General features: G+C 35.6%; 1 protein-coding gene across 2 annotated transcripts in view; it reads right to left on the reverse strand.

Moving 5' to 3' along the window:
* Nucleotides 1-18,179, reverse strand: part of LOC113514590 (dual specificity tyrosine-phosphorylation-regulated kinase 2) — a 101,588-nt gene that overhangs the window by 48,656 nt on the left and 34,753 nt on the right. For both annotated transcript variants that reach the window (XM_052901940.1, XM_052901939.1), the window contains exon 2: nucleotides 17,560-17,707. In XM_052901940.1, coding sequence (XP_052757900.1) covers nucleotides 17,560-17,707 — 148 coding nt within the window. The remainder of the gene's footprint in view (nucleotides 1-17,559; nucleotides 17,708-18,179) is intronic.

Raw genomic sequence — 18,179 nt, forward strand, 5'->3', positions numbered from 1 at the left:
TATAAATAAAACAATAACGCAGCCTCTAATCTTCGTTGCAAACAAATTTATCTTATTTTAAAATAATGAAATACTAACTCTGCTTTTACTTTCGGCATACTAAGGCCAGATACTAGTGAAGGATGAAATGGTGCGAACAAAGACAGGTCAGTTTTTTTCTTTTTTTTTTTATACAACTTAGAATGGCAAACAAGCTGACGGCCCACCTGATGGAAAGTGGTAACCGTCGCCTATAGGCATGAGCAGTTGTATCTATATATCCCGTCTTCAGTTTTCCCTTTATAGCATAATAGGGGAAATTTAAAAAAAAGTGCCTACAAACATTTAAAAGGCCGGGCAACGTACAAGCAACTCCTCTTATGTTGCAGTGTTCATAGGAGATAATAGCCGCTTTCGAATCAGGTGGTCCATCTGCTCGTTTGCTTCCTTAACAGTAAAAAAAAATTAATTGCAATGGTTTCCAGGAAGGATAAGGTTATATAGGAATGAGGGTTCATATCCCCATTACTAACAATCTCTCCCCTAAAACGGGCATTGAACACTATTATAGAGGGAACCGAGAACATCTTTTTGAAGACGTTCCGTAAAAAAACCTTTCAGTTTATTTCATTTGGTTGGTACTGAATGTAAGCATCTATCCCATTCTCTGGACCGCGTAAAGTCAATCACTACTCAGCGCGATGTATCCCATATTGTAGTTGGATCGATAATGGTATCCGAGAATGGGCAGCGCAAATTTATCGAGAGCTGCCTACATTACAGGGTATCAATATAAATTGGCAATCCAACTTGAAGCCTCGAGAATACATAGCACCTTAGATATCCAAATGTTTAAGATATGGAAATAAAAGGTTCGTTGGGTTTCCTCGCGTGGATTTGGTTTTATATAACAAATTTAATATTATGTTTCACAAAATAAACCCGATTTCAATTATGGCCAAACCAGCTATTTTAATAAAAAAAAAAGAAACTAAACTACAGTATTTTAAATACACTATCGGGACTTAAAAAATTTTAGCAGGTAAATAGTGCCTTTTTTTTTGGAAGAAATTTGAAGTGTCAATTACTGTAAAAACCTACCTTTATGGGGAAGACCTATGTCCAGCAGTGAGCAATTAATGGCTGATATGATGATCTACTGTATTTTTTTTTTATACAACTTAGAATGACAAACAAGCTGACGGCCCACCTGATGGAAATGGCTGTGTTTCAGTTTGAAGGGTGGGATATGGCGTGAATTTACAGGGTCTAGAGGAATAACACCTGAGTCCTCAGGAATGGCAACGCATGGGGGGTATCATGGGCGAAACAGTACACTCTGTTATGTCCATGGGTACTGCTCATGTCTATAGGCGCCGGTTACCACTTTCCATCAGGTGGGCCGTCAGTTTGTTTGCCATTCTAAGTTACATAAAAAAAAATCCTTTTAATAATATACTGCTGGTGTCCATTGCTTGTTTTCCAATGTTCGCGTCAACTCTCACGAACAATATTCCCTCACGTTTGAAAGTCGAAGCCTACGTACTTCAGACGGCGCGGTGAAGGTCATAAATCGATATGAGTTTAAATAGTATCAATAGATAGACGGTGTTGAAGCTTGGAGTGTTGCGGATTTTTTTCCTATTAAGCACGCCCCATTGACCTACATATGGGGATGCAGAGCCCCTCCAGATCACCGTCTCCAGTTCCTCACGATCGATTGTGACGAAAATGTTTCTCTGACCCAGATTACACTTTGGGGAATACCTAAGTCAAAGGTCGAATGGGCAGGTTCGTGCTTCGCTGCGTAGCCGTAAGTGATTTTCGACGCTTATTTTCTCGTTTATTGAAAAATATAACGATGTAACGGTGAATTTATGAAAACGTTTTTCTTTAGTAAGGTATATTAACAGTAAAAATACAAACACACAAAAAACACACACCAGAGGGAGACTTTGTACAAAAGTCGATTGCTTGAGTACCTCTGTCCCATTCGTGTTTCAACCGTGAAGCAGTTATGTTTGCATGGCTGTGTTTCGGCTTGAAGAGTAGGATATGGCGTGAATTTACTGGGCACAGAGGAATAACATCTGAGTCCTCAGGAATGGCAACGCATGGGGGGGTATCATGGCCGAAACAGTATACTCTGTTATGTCCGTGGTACCGCTCATGTCTATAGGCGACGGTTACCACTTTTCATCAGGTGGGCCGTCAGCTTGTTTGCCATTCTAAGTAGTATAAAAAAAAGATTGTTTATATTAAAAAAAGAATTATCGAAATTGGTTCAGAATTGATAAAGACGTCGTATTTTATCGTCATTATCATATCAGCCTTTAATTGTCCACTGTGGAACATAAGCCTCCCCCTTGGGGGGGAGGTCTACCAGTAGTTGCCATGCTTGGCAGATAGATTGGCAACCGCAGTTAGGCTTTGGAGATGTTTTAAGAAGGGCGCTGCTGCCCGTCTCTCGCCCTTTTTAGTCGACTCTTACGACAACCACGGGAAAGGAAGGGGTGGCCTATTCTATGCTGGGACCACACGGCCATCATGTTAAATACGTATAAATAAAAAGCGATTAAATTGAATCTTAATCTCAGAATATATGAAATATATTTGAATATGTAATAAATGTGTTTATAAAGGACGGTTAACACTTTTCATCAGATGGACAGCCAGCACCATTCTGTGCTACATAAACAATTAAAAATTCTATTTTACAAAAAACATTGACTTCAATCGTTGTAAAACCAGTTATTTTCATTTAAAAACTAAACTGCTGAACCGATTTTGATAAAAATTTCTATGTAGCCAATCTGTAAGTTCATACTTTCAGGTACAAAAGAATCTTCTAAGTCGGTATATAACTGACGAAGTTATAAGATAACAAACATAGAACTATTCAAATTGAGTATTTCCTTTTTTGAAGTTGGTAAAAAGTTTGAGAATACAACTTTTTCGTTTTGTTTTAATCCTCATTTTCAATACGAATACTACGAATGTTATTGGATCGTCAAATATAGGGCCATCCTTTGTATGCCCCTCTCCATGTCCATCCTTACGTATACGTTTTTTATTACGTATTACGTTCTTGGTAGAAACTACGCAACAAGTAAATTGATAATATTCAGGAGTGCCGGTGACGCTTCTACGTCGACTAATAATACTTCTACCATTCGTGTTTCAACCGTAAAACAGTTGTGTTTGCATGGCTGTGTTTCGGTTTGAAGGGTGGAATATGGCGTGAATTTACAGGGTACAGAGGAATAACACCTGAGTCCTCAGGAATGGCAACACATGGGGGGTATCATGGGCGAAACAGTATACTCTGTTATGTCCATGGTACTGCTCATGTCTATAGGCGACGGTTACCACTTTCCATCAGGTGGGCCGTCAGCTTATTTGCTATTCTAAGTTGTATAAAAAAAAACTTAATATTACGGAGTATAGTAAAGGTTTCATTGAGTATAGTTTGTCAGCGCAACATGGAACGAAGTATGCTAAACATCAGACTAAGTGATCGATGGCCAACTTCAAAAATAAGAACAAAAACAAAGATCAGTGACGTGTTACAAAAAATAAGAAAACACAAATGGAATTGCACTGGACATACAAAGAGAACTAACAAAGAAAAATGGACGAAAGATGTAATAGGATGGTGGCCTAGAAATGGGAAAAGACAACGAGGAGGGCAAACCAAAAGATGGAAGGACGATTTACCTAAAGGTTGGAGAAAGTCAGCCAGAGATAGAGAGAAGTGGAAGCAATGGGGGAGGCCTATGTCGACAGACAACCAGATCAACACAATGGTTGCTAGTAAGCTAGCTTAGTAATAAGTAGTATGTAAGTTTAAAATTGTGGTCAGCGAATAAAGGCTTTATTATTATTATCATAAAGGTTTCATCGTCATCATCTCAACCATTACCTGTCCACTGCTGAACATAGGCCTCTCCCATTGACTGCCATAAGGAACGGTCCTAAGCCACCAGCATCCATTGAATCCTTGCAATGCATTTGAGGTCGTCTATAAAAATAGGTCTGTATTCGACATACAAAAGTATGATGAAGAAGTATTTCCCTAGGTGACATGTTAAAAAGGATCGCATCAGGGTTGCCATATCTGAGTTTCGATTTTTACTCTAATGCCAACAACTTTTTCCCAACTTGGTAGAATTTCGTTCAATCTTATCTAACCACAAACTTATGTCGGTTTTCGCTATATTTTTTCACGTAATTACCAAGAAAACGACAAAAACGGAAAAAAAAATTGTACGCAAAAGACACATTTTGTAACATGCCACGTCCAGCCATCGAATAAGTATAGAAAGCCATGTTTCTTTGGGAGTAATGTACATTTTTTCTAGTTGAATCATGGTACTAATAATAATAATGGTTTCTAATAATTTCTATTTTACCCTGTATAAAAATATTAAATAAAATTGTGTAAAGGTCGGAGTCTCATCGTAAATGCTTGTTTCAGTTACTACAATAAATTCAGACATCCACCCACACAAACGTATATTGTCACAATATAAGTATAAACAAAATTAGTCCATAGATTATACATATATATATTTTATCATTAAATTATGACGTTTTATTACTGAAAACTAGCATTTTGTCTGTTACTTCGTGAAAAATCAATTAAATAGAATGAATACGCCACCCCTACCTTTCCCGTGGCTGTCGTAAGGGAACTAAAGGTAGACGGATGGGTAGCAACATCCCTCTTAAAACATTATCAAAGATTAAATGCAAATTTCCAACTTGTCTGCCAAGCGTGGCAACTAATAGCAAAACGCTCCTCTATGAAGGAGGCATATGTTCAATAGTTTCATTCAGTTAACCCATCTTTGCATGATTTTTTTTTATTGGTGAAATAAATCAAGATGTTATAATTCATGTTCAAAATTAAAGGAAAAATAGTTAAAAAATAAATGTGACAGTTATGTTTATTTTTCTGCAATGGACATTAAAAAGGTATCCAGACACGACCAACTTAAAGTGAACATGTTCTTTTAAATAATTTTTGGGCGTTCAATGTTATGATGGAAATTTCCACCATCATGCAAAGAAGGGTTAGAAGGTTGATTCGACGATTATGATGACTGTTTTATAAACCATCGTAAAACTAAGTTTTTAATAATTTTAAATTAAAGAAATTTGAAAATCAATTCACATGGGACTTGAACAATAAAAATTTCGCCGTTCCATCAAATTGTACCTCTAATTTAAAATAGATTTTCAGAGAAGTGATCCCACTGCGTATGTTTCTAGCGAACTAAACTTGTTACTACATAAATTGTACAACTTGGTTACTATGCAGCTATTCTATTAAATTCAACAGAATTTCAATGTATAATTAGTACTGTATTTCAAGACACCCGAATTCCAACTCCGTAACGTTATTAAACTTTAATCAAAACTAAAATCTGTAGTTTTTGGGTCTCGGTTCTATCTGCCTACCCCGTATGGAATTTAGCGTGATAGATAGCATTTGTTCAGCGACAGTATCATCATAATTTCAAATGCTGCCTCAGCTTCCGATAGTAAGTAAACAAGTAGTATCATGGGCGAAACAGTTATGTCCATGGTACTGCTTATGTTTATAGGCGACGATTACCATTTTACATCAGGTGGGCCGTCAGCTTGTTTGCCATTCTAAGTTGTATAAAAAAAAATAGTAAGAGAATGAAATAAAAATCTACATAAGTTTTCATCATCATCATCATTAACTGTCCACTGCTGAACATAAGCCTCCCACTTGAAGGGTTTTGCTAGTAGTTGCCACGCTTGGCTGTCAGATTGGCAACCGCAGTTAGGCTTTAGAGATGCTTTAAGAGGGACACTGCTGTCCATCCCTCGTCTTCCCTTAGTCTCCTCTTACGATACCCACGGGAAAGGAAGGGGTGGTCTATTCTATGCCGGGACCAGATGGCAATAAGTTTTATTTATGTAAAATTAATTAATTATATTATCGCCGTGTAGGTCTCGGCATAGAATGGGCCACCAATTCCTTTCCCGTGGGTGTCGTAAGAGACGACTGAGGGAGCGTATAGGTCGAGGGATGGGTAGCAGCGTCCCTCTTAAAACATCATTAAAAGACTGCGGTTGCCAACCTGCGTGCCAAGCGTGGCAACTACCGGCAAAACCCCTCCTTATAGGGTAGTCTATGTTCAGCAAAGGTCAGTTAGTGGCTGGTACATACAAAAATTATAAATTTTTTTGAATTATCATTTTTTTTTTAATATTTTAACGCCTATAAGATTTTAAAATTTCAGTTGATTTTTTTTTTAACAAAGACAAGAAAATTTGTTTTTTTTTTTAATAAAAATTGATTTTAAAATTATAGTTTTGTATCAACAGACTAACAAACAGAGCAAAAGTTATTTAAATTATTAGTTAAAGCAATTTATTTGTTTATTAGTAACACAGTATAGAGATGTCATCACGAGCTACATTTCTTACAAGTATTACCTCCGTACTGTTCCCATAGAAACCCCCAGAATTAACTCCAGGTGGATTCTTATAATGACATTGACCCGCTGACCTGATTTCGTTTTCGCCAATCATCCTTTACGAGTACTGGCCCATTTTCATTTATTTATTTTCTAGTAACTTCATTACATGTTTGTTTGTGGTTATCTGGGTGCTTTATATATATTTATAATCAAAAATGTATTTAAGTATGTCTATACATTGTCCATTGTACAAACTCAAGTTTTTTTCAAGTTCAAAAAAAATTTTCAATTCGGTTATATATTTTTTTATATTCATAATTCCATCAGTTGTGAAACGATTTGTCAAAATCTGCCACAACTGTTGTCGATTTGAAATTGTATTTTTTTTTCGTGGAACACAATTTAATTATATTACACCATAAAAGTGGCAAAGAAGCGTATCTAAAATAATAAAATATAAAATATTTGAATTTAGAACGGAAGTATCAGGTTAAGCTATCGATTAAATTTTCTTTTTATACAATAAAGGTGGCAAACAAGAATACAGCTCGTCTGAACGTAAACGATCATTGTATTCTATGGACACCTGCAACACTAGGGGTTTTTTTTTATGGGTGATAATAGAATGGTAACCACCCGCGCTGTCGGTATACACCGGCGGGGCACCAGTGAACGATGATAAGTGAGGATGAAGCAGGTCTGTTAGCTCATCGTGACGAATTCAACAAGAATTGTTCACGACGGTTTCCAGGGGGAACCACGTGGAGGTCGACCTGATAGGGCACATTGCTAGCAATGGAACTGTCAAACTCCATTGCTAACAATCCCTTTCCCCCCAAACAACACTAGGGGTGTCACGTGAGCTTTTTTGTGAGAAACCCCAGTTTTGAACTCTTTTAAGGAATTAATATGCAACGGTAACCCAGTCTGTACTATAAGTATAAACTAGCAAAGTAGTAAAGGTCGTCACTACCAGAATTTAAGGATTATTTGGCGTGAATTTACAGGGTACAGAGGAATAACATCTGAGTCCTCAGGAATGGCAACGCATGGGGGGTCATCATGGGCGAAACAGTATACTCTGTTATGTCCATGATACTGCTCATGTCTATAGGCGACAGTTACCACTTTTCATCGGGTGGGCCGTCAGCTTGTTTGCCATTCTGAGTTGTATAAAAAAAAGGATAGTTCCTATGAGACACCATGAGGAGATTTTTAATAAATGATAACGGAATGGTTACCTCAACTGCGCTACGGTATACGCTTGCGAGGCACCAGTGAAGGATGTGAGAATAAAAAAGTGTGTCAGTTAGCGCATCGTGATGAATACACCTGGAATTTAGCGTAATGGTTTTCAAGGGAGACTACGTGGAGATCGACCTGATAGGATATATTGCTAGCAAATGGACTGATAGTCCACACTATTACCTATCTCTTCCCTCCCACCGTAAGGAGGTTTACATTGTGTATAGTTAAATCGTGCCTTTACCCCCTTTACTAATATCCCCCCTCCAGTTAGGAACTAAATAACGCTATAATATATGATACAATATCCATATCATCATCATCATCATTTCAACCATTAACTGTCCACTGCTGAACATAAGCATTCCCCATAAGGGGAGTCTTGCCAGTAGTTGCCACGCTTGGCAGGCGGGTGGGCAATCGCAGTTAGACTTTTACAGATGAGATTCTAAGAGGAACGCTGCTGCCCATCCCTGGACTTTAAGCTCCCTTAGTCGCCTCTGACGACACCCACGGGAAAAGAAGGGGTGGCCCATCCTATGCCGGGACCGACACTGAGTTATATAATTATTATATATTATTCGAATTTCACGTGTAGGGATTAGCGGGAGCAGTCAACATATTAACAATGCTAATTCAACAATGCACAGTATCTGCAATGCAACACGAGCCCTTGAATCGATGCACGCTATTTGCATACGAAACAAGTATTATGCATTTATACAAATTCAGTATTATATAAGTTATATAATTTTTTCTCAAACATGCTTGGAAATGTGAGCGTTATTTTGACAGTCTTCTTCGAGATAAATCAAAATTGCCGTACTGGCCAGATACATGCGGACAGCGGCCGACAATTGTATGAAAATCCATATCTGTCGTGTTTTGCGGCGAGATAAATTACTATGTAAACTCATATCTGTCCTGTAATTTAAAAATGGAATGATCTTTTACTTCGAAACATGGCTACTAAGGAGATAACTAATAAAAGATTTTATTTAAATTTCGAACTGCAAATAGAATGTTTGCAAATAGAAAGCTGTTTATTGAAAAAAAAAACAAAGGAACATTATGACGTGTGAAAAATTATTACTGTTACTTAAAAAGAAAAATTGTGTTTTTGATTTCCGCGCATTGTTTGAGAAAAGTACTATACAAGCCTTGGCCACAACTAGGCATTGATGGACTTACGTATGTGTGCCTCGGCTACGCCTCGCCCTACATTTGCACGTTCGTCTATCAATGCCTCAGTTGCTGGCTGCTGCAGTAATGTACTATATACACTAAACACTAACCATATTACTGTTAAAAATTATTACTGTTAAAGTTATAAATGTAAAAGAAGAAAGAAATAAAGAAAGAAAGAAAGAAGTAAAGAAAGAAATAAGGAAAAATTATTTAGTAACATACATAGACATTATAACAGCTAATGATAAAAAACAAATTCTAGTCGCTAAAAAGGCTCTTACTCAGCATATGTCGGCATTCCTTACATAGCCTGTATAAAGAGTGCTGTGCGCAACAATGAAATTAAATAACAAGCAACAATAAGACAAATATTAGTGCATATATAATATAAAACTTATATCTGGAGTATAGCTTTGTATGGATGTGAGTCGTGGAAATTAACTTAAAAGAAAATGGATAAACTTAGAGCCTTTGAAATATGGTGCTGGAGAAGAATGGAGAAAATTTGCTGGAGGGATCGAATTAGCAATGAGGAGGTCCTGCTTAGAGTTAAGCAAAAGAAACAAATTATTAGAACTATTGAGAACAGAAGGGGAAAAGTGTTGGGACACTTGATACGACATGACGAACTTATGAACATTATAATAGAAGGTAAGATAGAAAAGAAGGAAGGAGGGAAAAAGGGAGACCGAGGCTAGTTATATCGGGCAGATAAAGGAAGGAGTTGGTGTCGTGTCGTATCAAGAGGTGAAGAGACTCGCTGAAAATTGTAGTGAGTGGCAAGAGCTCCACCGACAAGAGCGCAGCTCTTAAATAGAATAGATAGATAGATAATATAAAACATATATGAGACACATGGAATATATAGATAAATACATTATAAGTTTTATTTTTTAGGCAACTTAGAATAACAAACATGGTGACGGCCCATCTGATGAAAAGTAGTAACCATCGCTTATAGACATGAGCAGTGCCATAGACATAACAGAGTTTCGCCCATGATACCCCCTACGCGTTGCCATTCCTGAGGACTCAGGTGTTATTTCTCTGTTCCCTGTAAATTCACTGCCATATCCCATCCTTCAAACCGTAACACAGCCATGTAAACACAACTGCTTCACGGTAGAAATACGAATGGGACAGAGATGTCCAAGCAGACGACTTTTATACAGTCTCCCTCTGGTAAAAGTGATATAGTGAAAAGTTAATATGAATCTGTAATTGATCAGTGAAGTGTGGTACAATTAAACTAACATAGTCGCCAGTTATCTGTGCAGCAGAATCTGCTTGATATTGTTTCTGTACATCCCGAACAGTGATTATCAACCTTTTTTTTGTTGCGGCACATATTTAACGATTTCAAAATTTGGCGGCAAACAAAGAAAAAGATAAAAATTATTTACTTACTACAACACACTGCATAAATAGTTTATGACAAAAATTTTAAATATTTGCAAAATTTTGCGGCACACTTTTAAAATTTGGCGGCACACAAAAGTGCCGCGGCACAGTGGTTGAGAATCACTGATCTAGAAGATATTTTCTATAATTACATATATCTGAAGGAACTAACATTGGGGTAATTTTTCAAAGATGGAGGTATATTGCTCCAGCACTTCGTAGCAGCGTAACGAAACTGCACGAAATACTGTTGTACTGTGTCTGGGGCAAGCTAGGCGAGGTACAAGTCTGACTTTACGTTGGAAAAATGATAATTAAATTTGTTTGTTTGTTACTTCTTCACACTTTAACAGCTCAATCAATCACCAAGAAGTTTGGTATATAAAAAGTACGGACGATATAGGCTACTTGGGGTTGAGAGATTTTTTCCTATTAAAGTGTTCCGCGATTGACCACGACCTCATTTGATGGAAAACAATGATGCGGTCTAAAATGAAGCTCGCGGGCCCAGGAATTATCAATAATGCGAACTACCAATCCCATTACTAATATATTCTGTCTGGTTGGCCTTCCCACTGTCCGAACTAGGAACCGTGATGCTGAATTCTAGGTTATAGCTCATTTTTTATTAAATAATATCAATACAAATGCACAGTAATTAATGATTGTCCAATATCCAAGAGATATTTTTCTTTTATCACGCACGCCATCTGGCTAACTGTGTCGGTGATTATTTTTGGTTCGCAAATTGATTACTTGATGGATGGTGGGACCGTACAACCAAGAATTAATGGCTGCTTCCAACAATAGGTGGTAATAATATGTTTCTTGGCTGGTAATTGATTGAAATAAGAATTTCGTGTTTTTTGGAAACTTTTGGTTTAACCTTGGCCTACTAAAAAATATTGAATTGGATTTTTAAAACTAGTCCCGCATCACTTCAATTGAACACAGTTTTTGTGAAATCTTTGCAACAAATTCATTGAATTTGACAACTATACGTTATGAAGTACAAGTAGTTCTTGTACAGCATCTATCGATATCGATATATATTTTATTGTGTAGATACTACTATATGGTTGCATAAATTCATTTCCAGTTTCGTCAATATAAGCACATTGCCGACTCTTAAATATCATAATACTTACTCTGTCCCTACGATAGGTCAATTTAAATCAAAAATATTGGATCAATTCATCTGAGATTTAAAAACGAGTATATCAATTTTAATATATTCCATTCAAAACTAAATATTTTCTAATTAATATCATCAACATATTATTAACGTCATTAAAAAAACGCATCGCATTATATTGAATACATGTAAAAGAAGTCTTACCCTAATCTTCTGTTCCTTTTTAATTTTATATTAAATAAAAATATGTTTTATATAAATGTATATTTATTGTAATTATTAGCATCTAGAGAACCTTTAAATGTATATTGATTGATAATAATTACCTTCTAGCTTTTACTGGCGACTTTGTCCTCTTAACCGAGATATGTTTACTGATCGGGAGAAAAGGAACCTAAATCCTTCGCTATCCCACATAGTATGTGTATTTCAATGACTGGTTAAGTCATTAAGGCGCTAAGAGCTAACAAACAAGCCTATTTTTACAAATTTGTTATATTAAATTTATTAAATTAAATTTATTCAATTAAAGATTTGCATGAAAATTAATAGAAATAGGTACGTAGACGTTTTTAGTAGAAAAAAAGTATAATGAAATAGTAACTTTATGTTTATAGCAACTGTAATGTTGCCAACATAGATATCAGAGTAGATACTAGGCTTATAAAAATAATTTATTACCCAGCTTTCTTACGTCAAGTTTCTTTTTCTAAGAAATAGTTAATTAACTAAATACAAAGGTAACTCTACTCACTTGGCCATGCACAACTACGTAACAAAAATAACATTTGGGGTTTAAGTATCCGCAGTTAACTTAGTTACCTGATACCAACTGGTACAAGAAATTCATAGTATTACGAGTAAGTCATTAGAGTGTTAAACAGCTACATTTAGTTTTAAGTGACAGTATTAACGGAGTATGAGACTAGCCGTATGGTCCCGGAATAGAACAGGACACCCCATCCTTTCCCGCAGGTGTTGTGAAAGGTGACTAAGGGAACTTAATTGTAGAAGGATGGACAGCAGTGTCCCTCTTAAGATATCTCTGAAAGCTAAACTGCAGTTGCCAACCCGCTTGCCAAGCGTAGCAATTACCGACAAAACTCCCCTTGTAGACCACGTTTATATTCAGCAAGGTACAGTTAACGCTTGATATGATAATGTTGAGTGAAATCTTAAAAAATTACGATTTAAAAGAGCTTATAATGAAATCTATTTGAATGAATAAAAAATATTTCTACTCTATTCTAAATTAAATAATAAATATAGAATTAAATAATGAATAAGATAAATAAGGCTGTTTTTTAGTGATTTTAAAACGAAAACATCTGTTAAATCAATACTTAAATATTTAACAAAGTAATCAGTAAAAAACATTATGCACCATTTAACTTGTCCTTTTAAATATATTAAATAAGAATTTTGTATCGTTTTTATTTTTCACTTTAACCTTACAATATAATTTCTCCCACATATTGAGTAATAAATGTATATTATGGCAACCCTATTTACGCACACATGGATAAAAAATTTGACCTGTTTTTGGCGAAGCATTTGTATAGGGACGCTCTATCTATACAATCTAATGTATTAACCCATTGCAGTGTTTGACACAGAGCATAACCAATGATTCGATGTTGCGTTTGAAAATAGATTATTGATGAAGCAGCGCGACAAAGCGGGTTGTTCTTTTGTTGCCAGATTATTAAATTTTATCTAATATAAATAATACATCAAGCGAATTGAAAACGTCTTTTTGGAAAGTAAAGTAACTAAAATAAGTGAGTTATATTTAGAATTTTAACTCATAGTCTTTAATGTTGTGTGTTTTATGGTTTATTTATTATTATTACCATATCATCTGGTGACTGTCTACTGCTAAATATGGGCCTCTCCCATAAGAGGGGTTTTGCTAATAGTAGCCACGCTGGGCAGACGGATTGGCAAACGCACTTAGGCTTTGGTGATGTTTTAAAAGGGAATTCTGCTGCCCATCCCTTGACCATTAAATACCCTTAGTCCCCTTCTATTACACTCATGGGAAAAGAAATGGTAACCTATTCTATGCCAGGACCAGACGACAATGTATTTATTTTATAAGAGACGGGAATTAATGCGATCATTTAGGTAAACTATGATAATTTGCCTAAATTATCTAACGTGGTCGCGAATAGACTACTCATGTAAGATCAGTCCCTAAGATAAGACCTTTATCATCTGATCCCGATGGTCGTGGAGACTGAATACTTTCTAACTGTGACAACTCTAGAGCTAGAGTCGAAAAAATGCACCCTTAGCTGTTTTAATATGAACTATATTACCAGAATGAAATTAAAATCATGTTTGCGCTTAAAGCTGAGAAGATCTTCACGAAATATGCCAAGGTTATCCGTTAACAAAATTTGAATATTTGATGTCTAACGGTTGAAGTGTATGTCTATGGTCTTCTAATGTTGCAAGTGCGAAAAATATTACTTTTTATTTTTAATTTCTATAATGCCTGTACTTGATCAAATACATTAAAAGATAAAATTCTAGCTGGAGAACTGAATGTTTTTCCAATCAAGTATTGGTCGAAAAATACCAAAAAGTTTGAAGTCTCCCATAATAACACGACACGCCATCAAAGGATATTTACTAATGATGTTAAATTTACCTGTGTTGTACACAGGTAAGTCAGCAAGGTCAGTAAGCAGTTTGATAATCTGATACTTATTAAAATTGTAAGCGACGTAGCCCTTTAATATAACCGACAAATTAATATTTGTTGAGCGTAAATAAAGCTGATTATGTTTAGCGATGAAAGGTCATGAATAAACCCCACGCACGGTAACAGTGGGCGCAACTTACCTTAATTGTGAATTATATATCCACAGTAATAAAGATGAATTTTCAATGGCGTAATGGTTGGAGAGATACTGGTTTAATTGTGCATATTATAATTGATCACACGATCTGCTTTGTTGTTTGAAGGACACTGTTCAACTTAGTACAGTAATTATATTCACGCCTAATTTCGAAGGGACTGGCAGAGAAGACCGAGTGCTAAAGACCTCTGTTCTTATATAATAAAAAAATAGTATCATTTCATGGGAGCCAGGATATTTTGTAAAGCTGTAATAATTTATAATAAATTACCAAAACGTATACGAGGATTGACTGAGACAAATGTTTTTAAAAAGAACCTTCATGATATGTTAATAAATAAATGTTATTACAGCCTAAACGAATATATCAATGATAAAGATAAACAGTCATCATTTGTAAAAAATAATGTCTCATATAAATATATTTTGTTTCACTGTATAATTTTAAATGTTATGTTTTATATACTGTTAACTGTTCCATATATTGTACGCTATATATAGCAGGACATGGAGATACTATTTAACTGATGTAACCTTAATTTGACCTATGATCCACAATAAAGACATTCTTCCAAAGAAATATGAGCTTTAGACATATTTGTAAAATGATTAATTAAAGACGTAGCAACGATATGAACATAAATGTTTGAATCAAGACTATTTGTATTTTCTTACTGTAATCAGTTTTGCCAGATTTGGGTATTTTTGTGCAATTCTGGGTAAAAATTTATTTAGTCGCGAAATTTTAGAGACATGAAATTCTAGGAGAAAAGTGAAAATGAGTTTAAAGATATTTGGGTATCTTTTTGGAAATATAGAGTAATAGTTTTAACACTTGTGAAATCTATACAGGTATATAAGTGGATTGGGTCTATTAGAAGAGATCTTTTTCAAAGACAAATGCATCGTATACGATATTTATAAATGTATTATCTATGTCATTTACAAATGCAATAATATATACATATAAGACAAAGAGATTAACTTTTTTTATCCTTAAATTTTAGGTAAATACCAAAACAGTAATAAAGATAAAATTTTGTGGTAAACTTCGTGGAAAACGTATCGATTTGGAGAAAAAAATAAATTTGTCGTTTGTGTCTTTCTCTCTTCGTCCTCTTCATTACTGGAGATCGTGTCCTTGAAAGGTGTCTGTTGCCTCTCTTATGATGTTATTCCAATAATAATTATTGACGTTTGTGTAAAAAAACTAAATTCGCATCTGGCAACCCTGACTGTAATCGTTCTTCCGCACGAATAGTGGATGCTATCGCCGACAACATAATCACTACAGCCTCCTTAGTTACAGAAAACAAAAAGTGGATCCCATAAAGCAGATCTCTTTTTGTTTCCTGTAACTAAGGAGACAGGAATATGGGGTTACATTCAATTTTATGTACGCAATACAGACCAGACAACGTTTCGTGAACAAAATTGTAGACATTGTCGGACCATCTAACCATACTATTAAAAAGGGCATGATTAAAGAATGTATCCCATAAACAAATCCGAATTCAATTGTGACAAAACTGAACTGATTTTGATAATATTTCTATGGGACCAATCTGTAATATCCTTTGAAATAAGAAAAAGGATTTTCCAAATCGGTTTAGAACTTACGAAGTTATGAGGTAACAAAGATAAAAAAATCGACTTGAGCATCTTTCTTGATCTTTTTAAAGTCGGTTGAAAATACGTTTGAAACTCTTTATTCTGATAAAATACCAATAAAAGACGAGACGTTATTTTTAGATAAAGTTTGCGAATATATATTTTTTTTGTTTCTTTTTTTTTAGCTCGTCAGGTTAGATTAGGTTTAGATAATTTCTAACTGCTGGCTGATTGGAAAATATTTTGAAGATAAATTATAGAATGACAAAATTTGCAAATACCTATAACAATATAAGTGAATTTTTTCAAAGATATTTTATAGTTATAGATGTTTTATAGAGTTAATCAATATATTCAAACATTTGATATGGATTCAATTAGGCACACAAACTAACCTATATCTATATTTTATTTTAAACTATGAAGATGGCAAACAAGCATACAGCCCGTCTAATGATTAATAGATACAGTAGTTTATAGACGTCTGCAACATTTGGGATATCACGTGCGAATTGTCGATCCTGAAGAAACATTAAATACACGCTTTTTAAAGAAGACTATAGGGAACACTTCGACAAAGGACTCATTCTACAGTCTGGGCATTTGCGGAATGAAACTCCTTGTATTTGCATGGTAAATTAAAACAGAGAATCCTAATTCTTGGATTTAATCCCAACTCGCGTGGACAAAACCCCAGGATACAGCAAGTTTACCTACAACAACAAGTAGCCTGAAGAGAGAGCAATGACTTGGCCGAACAATGCTGACTGTAGTCGAGAAATTCCAAACTCGGATCCTAGAGGTCTACCATGAAATGGAATACCAAAGTTTCGGACCCAATTTCGTGTTTTCATTCATACCGAAATCGGCTCGTAAATGAAGCTTAACGTTTCGTCCGTCATAAGTCCTACCATTTGTAACAACTTACTTTAACGGCTTAACTTGTAATCCCAGACTATTGCCATTTATACTTATGTAGCCCTGGTCTTCCTGTATATTTTATGATAAGGACCAATATGTTCATCTTCATTTGAGCAGGGAACAATTTTTTTTTAATTATAATCTATTGTTTTTTTTTTCTTATGTTTATTTATTCTTTATTTAACTCTATATCGTCATAGTCGTAGAATACGGACGGATCTGACAAATATTACATATAAAGATCCGTCAGTATTCTACGACTATGACGATATTGCACTAAAACATAAAAATAAACAATGACATATAAACAATTCAACTGAAATACAGTAGCATGGAGTACAGATCAAAATATAACAAAAGTAAGTAACAGTACAAAAGGCGGTCTTACCGCTAGGGTAATCTCTTACAGACAACCTTTGATTAAAGGAGAACATATAGAAGTGGGTAGGTGGCGCAAGGGTGAATTAATAATTTTTACATATAAGGCACAAAAACATCAAATACATATTGTTTATTAGACTACTTATTTTAATTTTGTCCTAGACTTTGTGTTTTCAATTGTGCTACTGGGTGAGTTGCATAGAAATAAATAAATTCTTTCTTTCTTTCTATGTTCTCTATCGTCCATACATAAAAAAAAAGTCTTACATCAACCAAATCGTTTCATCCTTCATATTAGTAGCATAAATTGAGTCGTTATCGTCATTGACATAAGCGATTACACCATTCCATCATCAAATAAAAAAATGCTCACCTGAGGTGTAAAACGGCCTGGCACGTGGCGAGGGTGGTGGCTGTGGTGGATTGTGGTTGTCGTCGCGTGGTGGACTCGCCACCGCACCTTCTGCATTGTTATTAACCGGGGGCCCGGGACCCTCGCCGGCGCCCGCTTCCAACTGCAACTGTAAGGACAGGAGGGAAAGGGATTGTTAGTGATGGAGACTGAGAATCCCATTGCTAGCAATGTCGACTTGCAAGCAGGTCGACCTCCTCGCAGTTCCCCCTAGAAACTATCATGGTAAATTCCTGATGAATTCATCATGATGGGCTAACTGGCCTGTTTTCATTCTCATCTATCACCCTTCACTGGTGCTCCGCCGGCGTATTCTGTTAGCGCAGACAGGGTTACCATTCCATTTTCACCCATCAAAAAAAACTGTAAGGACATAGTTAATTTTAAGATGGCTGATAAACCAGCTGATGGTCCTACTAATGGAAGTCGCCTATATACATAAATAACACTAAGAATGGAAAATGAGAAGGGATTAAGGGATAAGTAATGAGAACTAACAACTCCATTGCTTGCAATATACTTTATCGGGTTGGTCTACACGCGGTTCCGCCTAAAAATCGGCGCTAAATTTATCATGATGG

This window comes from Galleria mellonella, unplaced genomic scaffold, assembly GCF_026898425.1.
Source record: "Galleria mellonella isolate WM207_F2 unplaced genomic scaffold, CSIRO_AGI_GalMel_v1 utg83, whole genome shotgun sequence".
Taxonomy (NCBI): domain Eukaryota; kingdom Metazoa; phylum Arthropoda; class Insecta; order Lepidoptera; family Pyralidae; genus Galleria; species Galleria mellonella.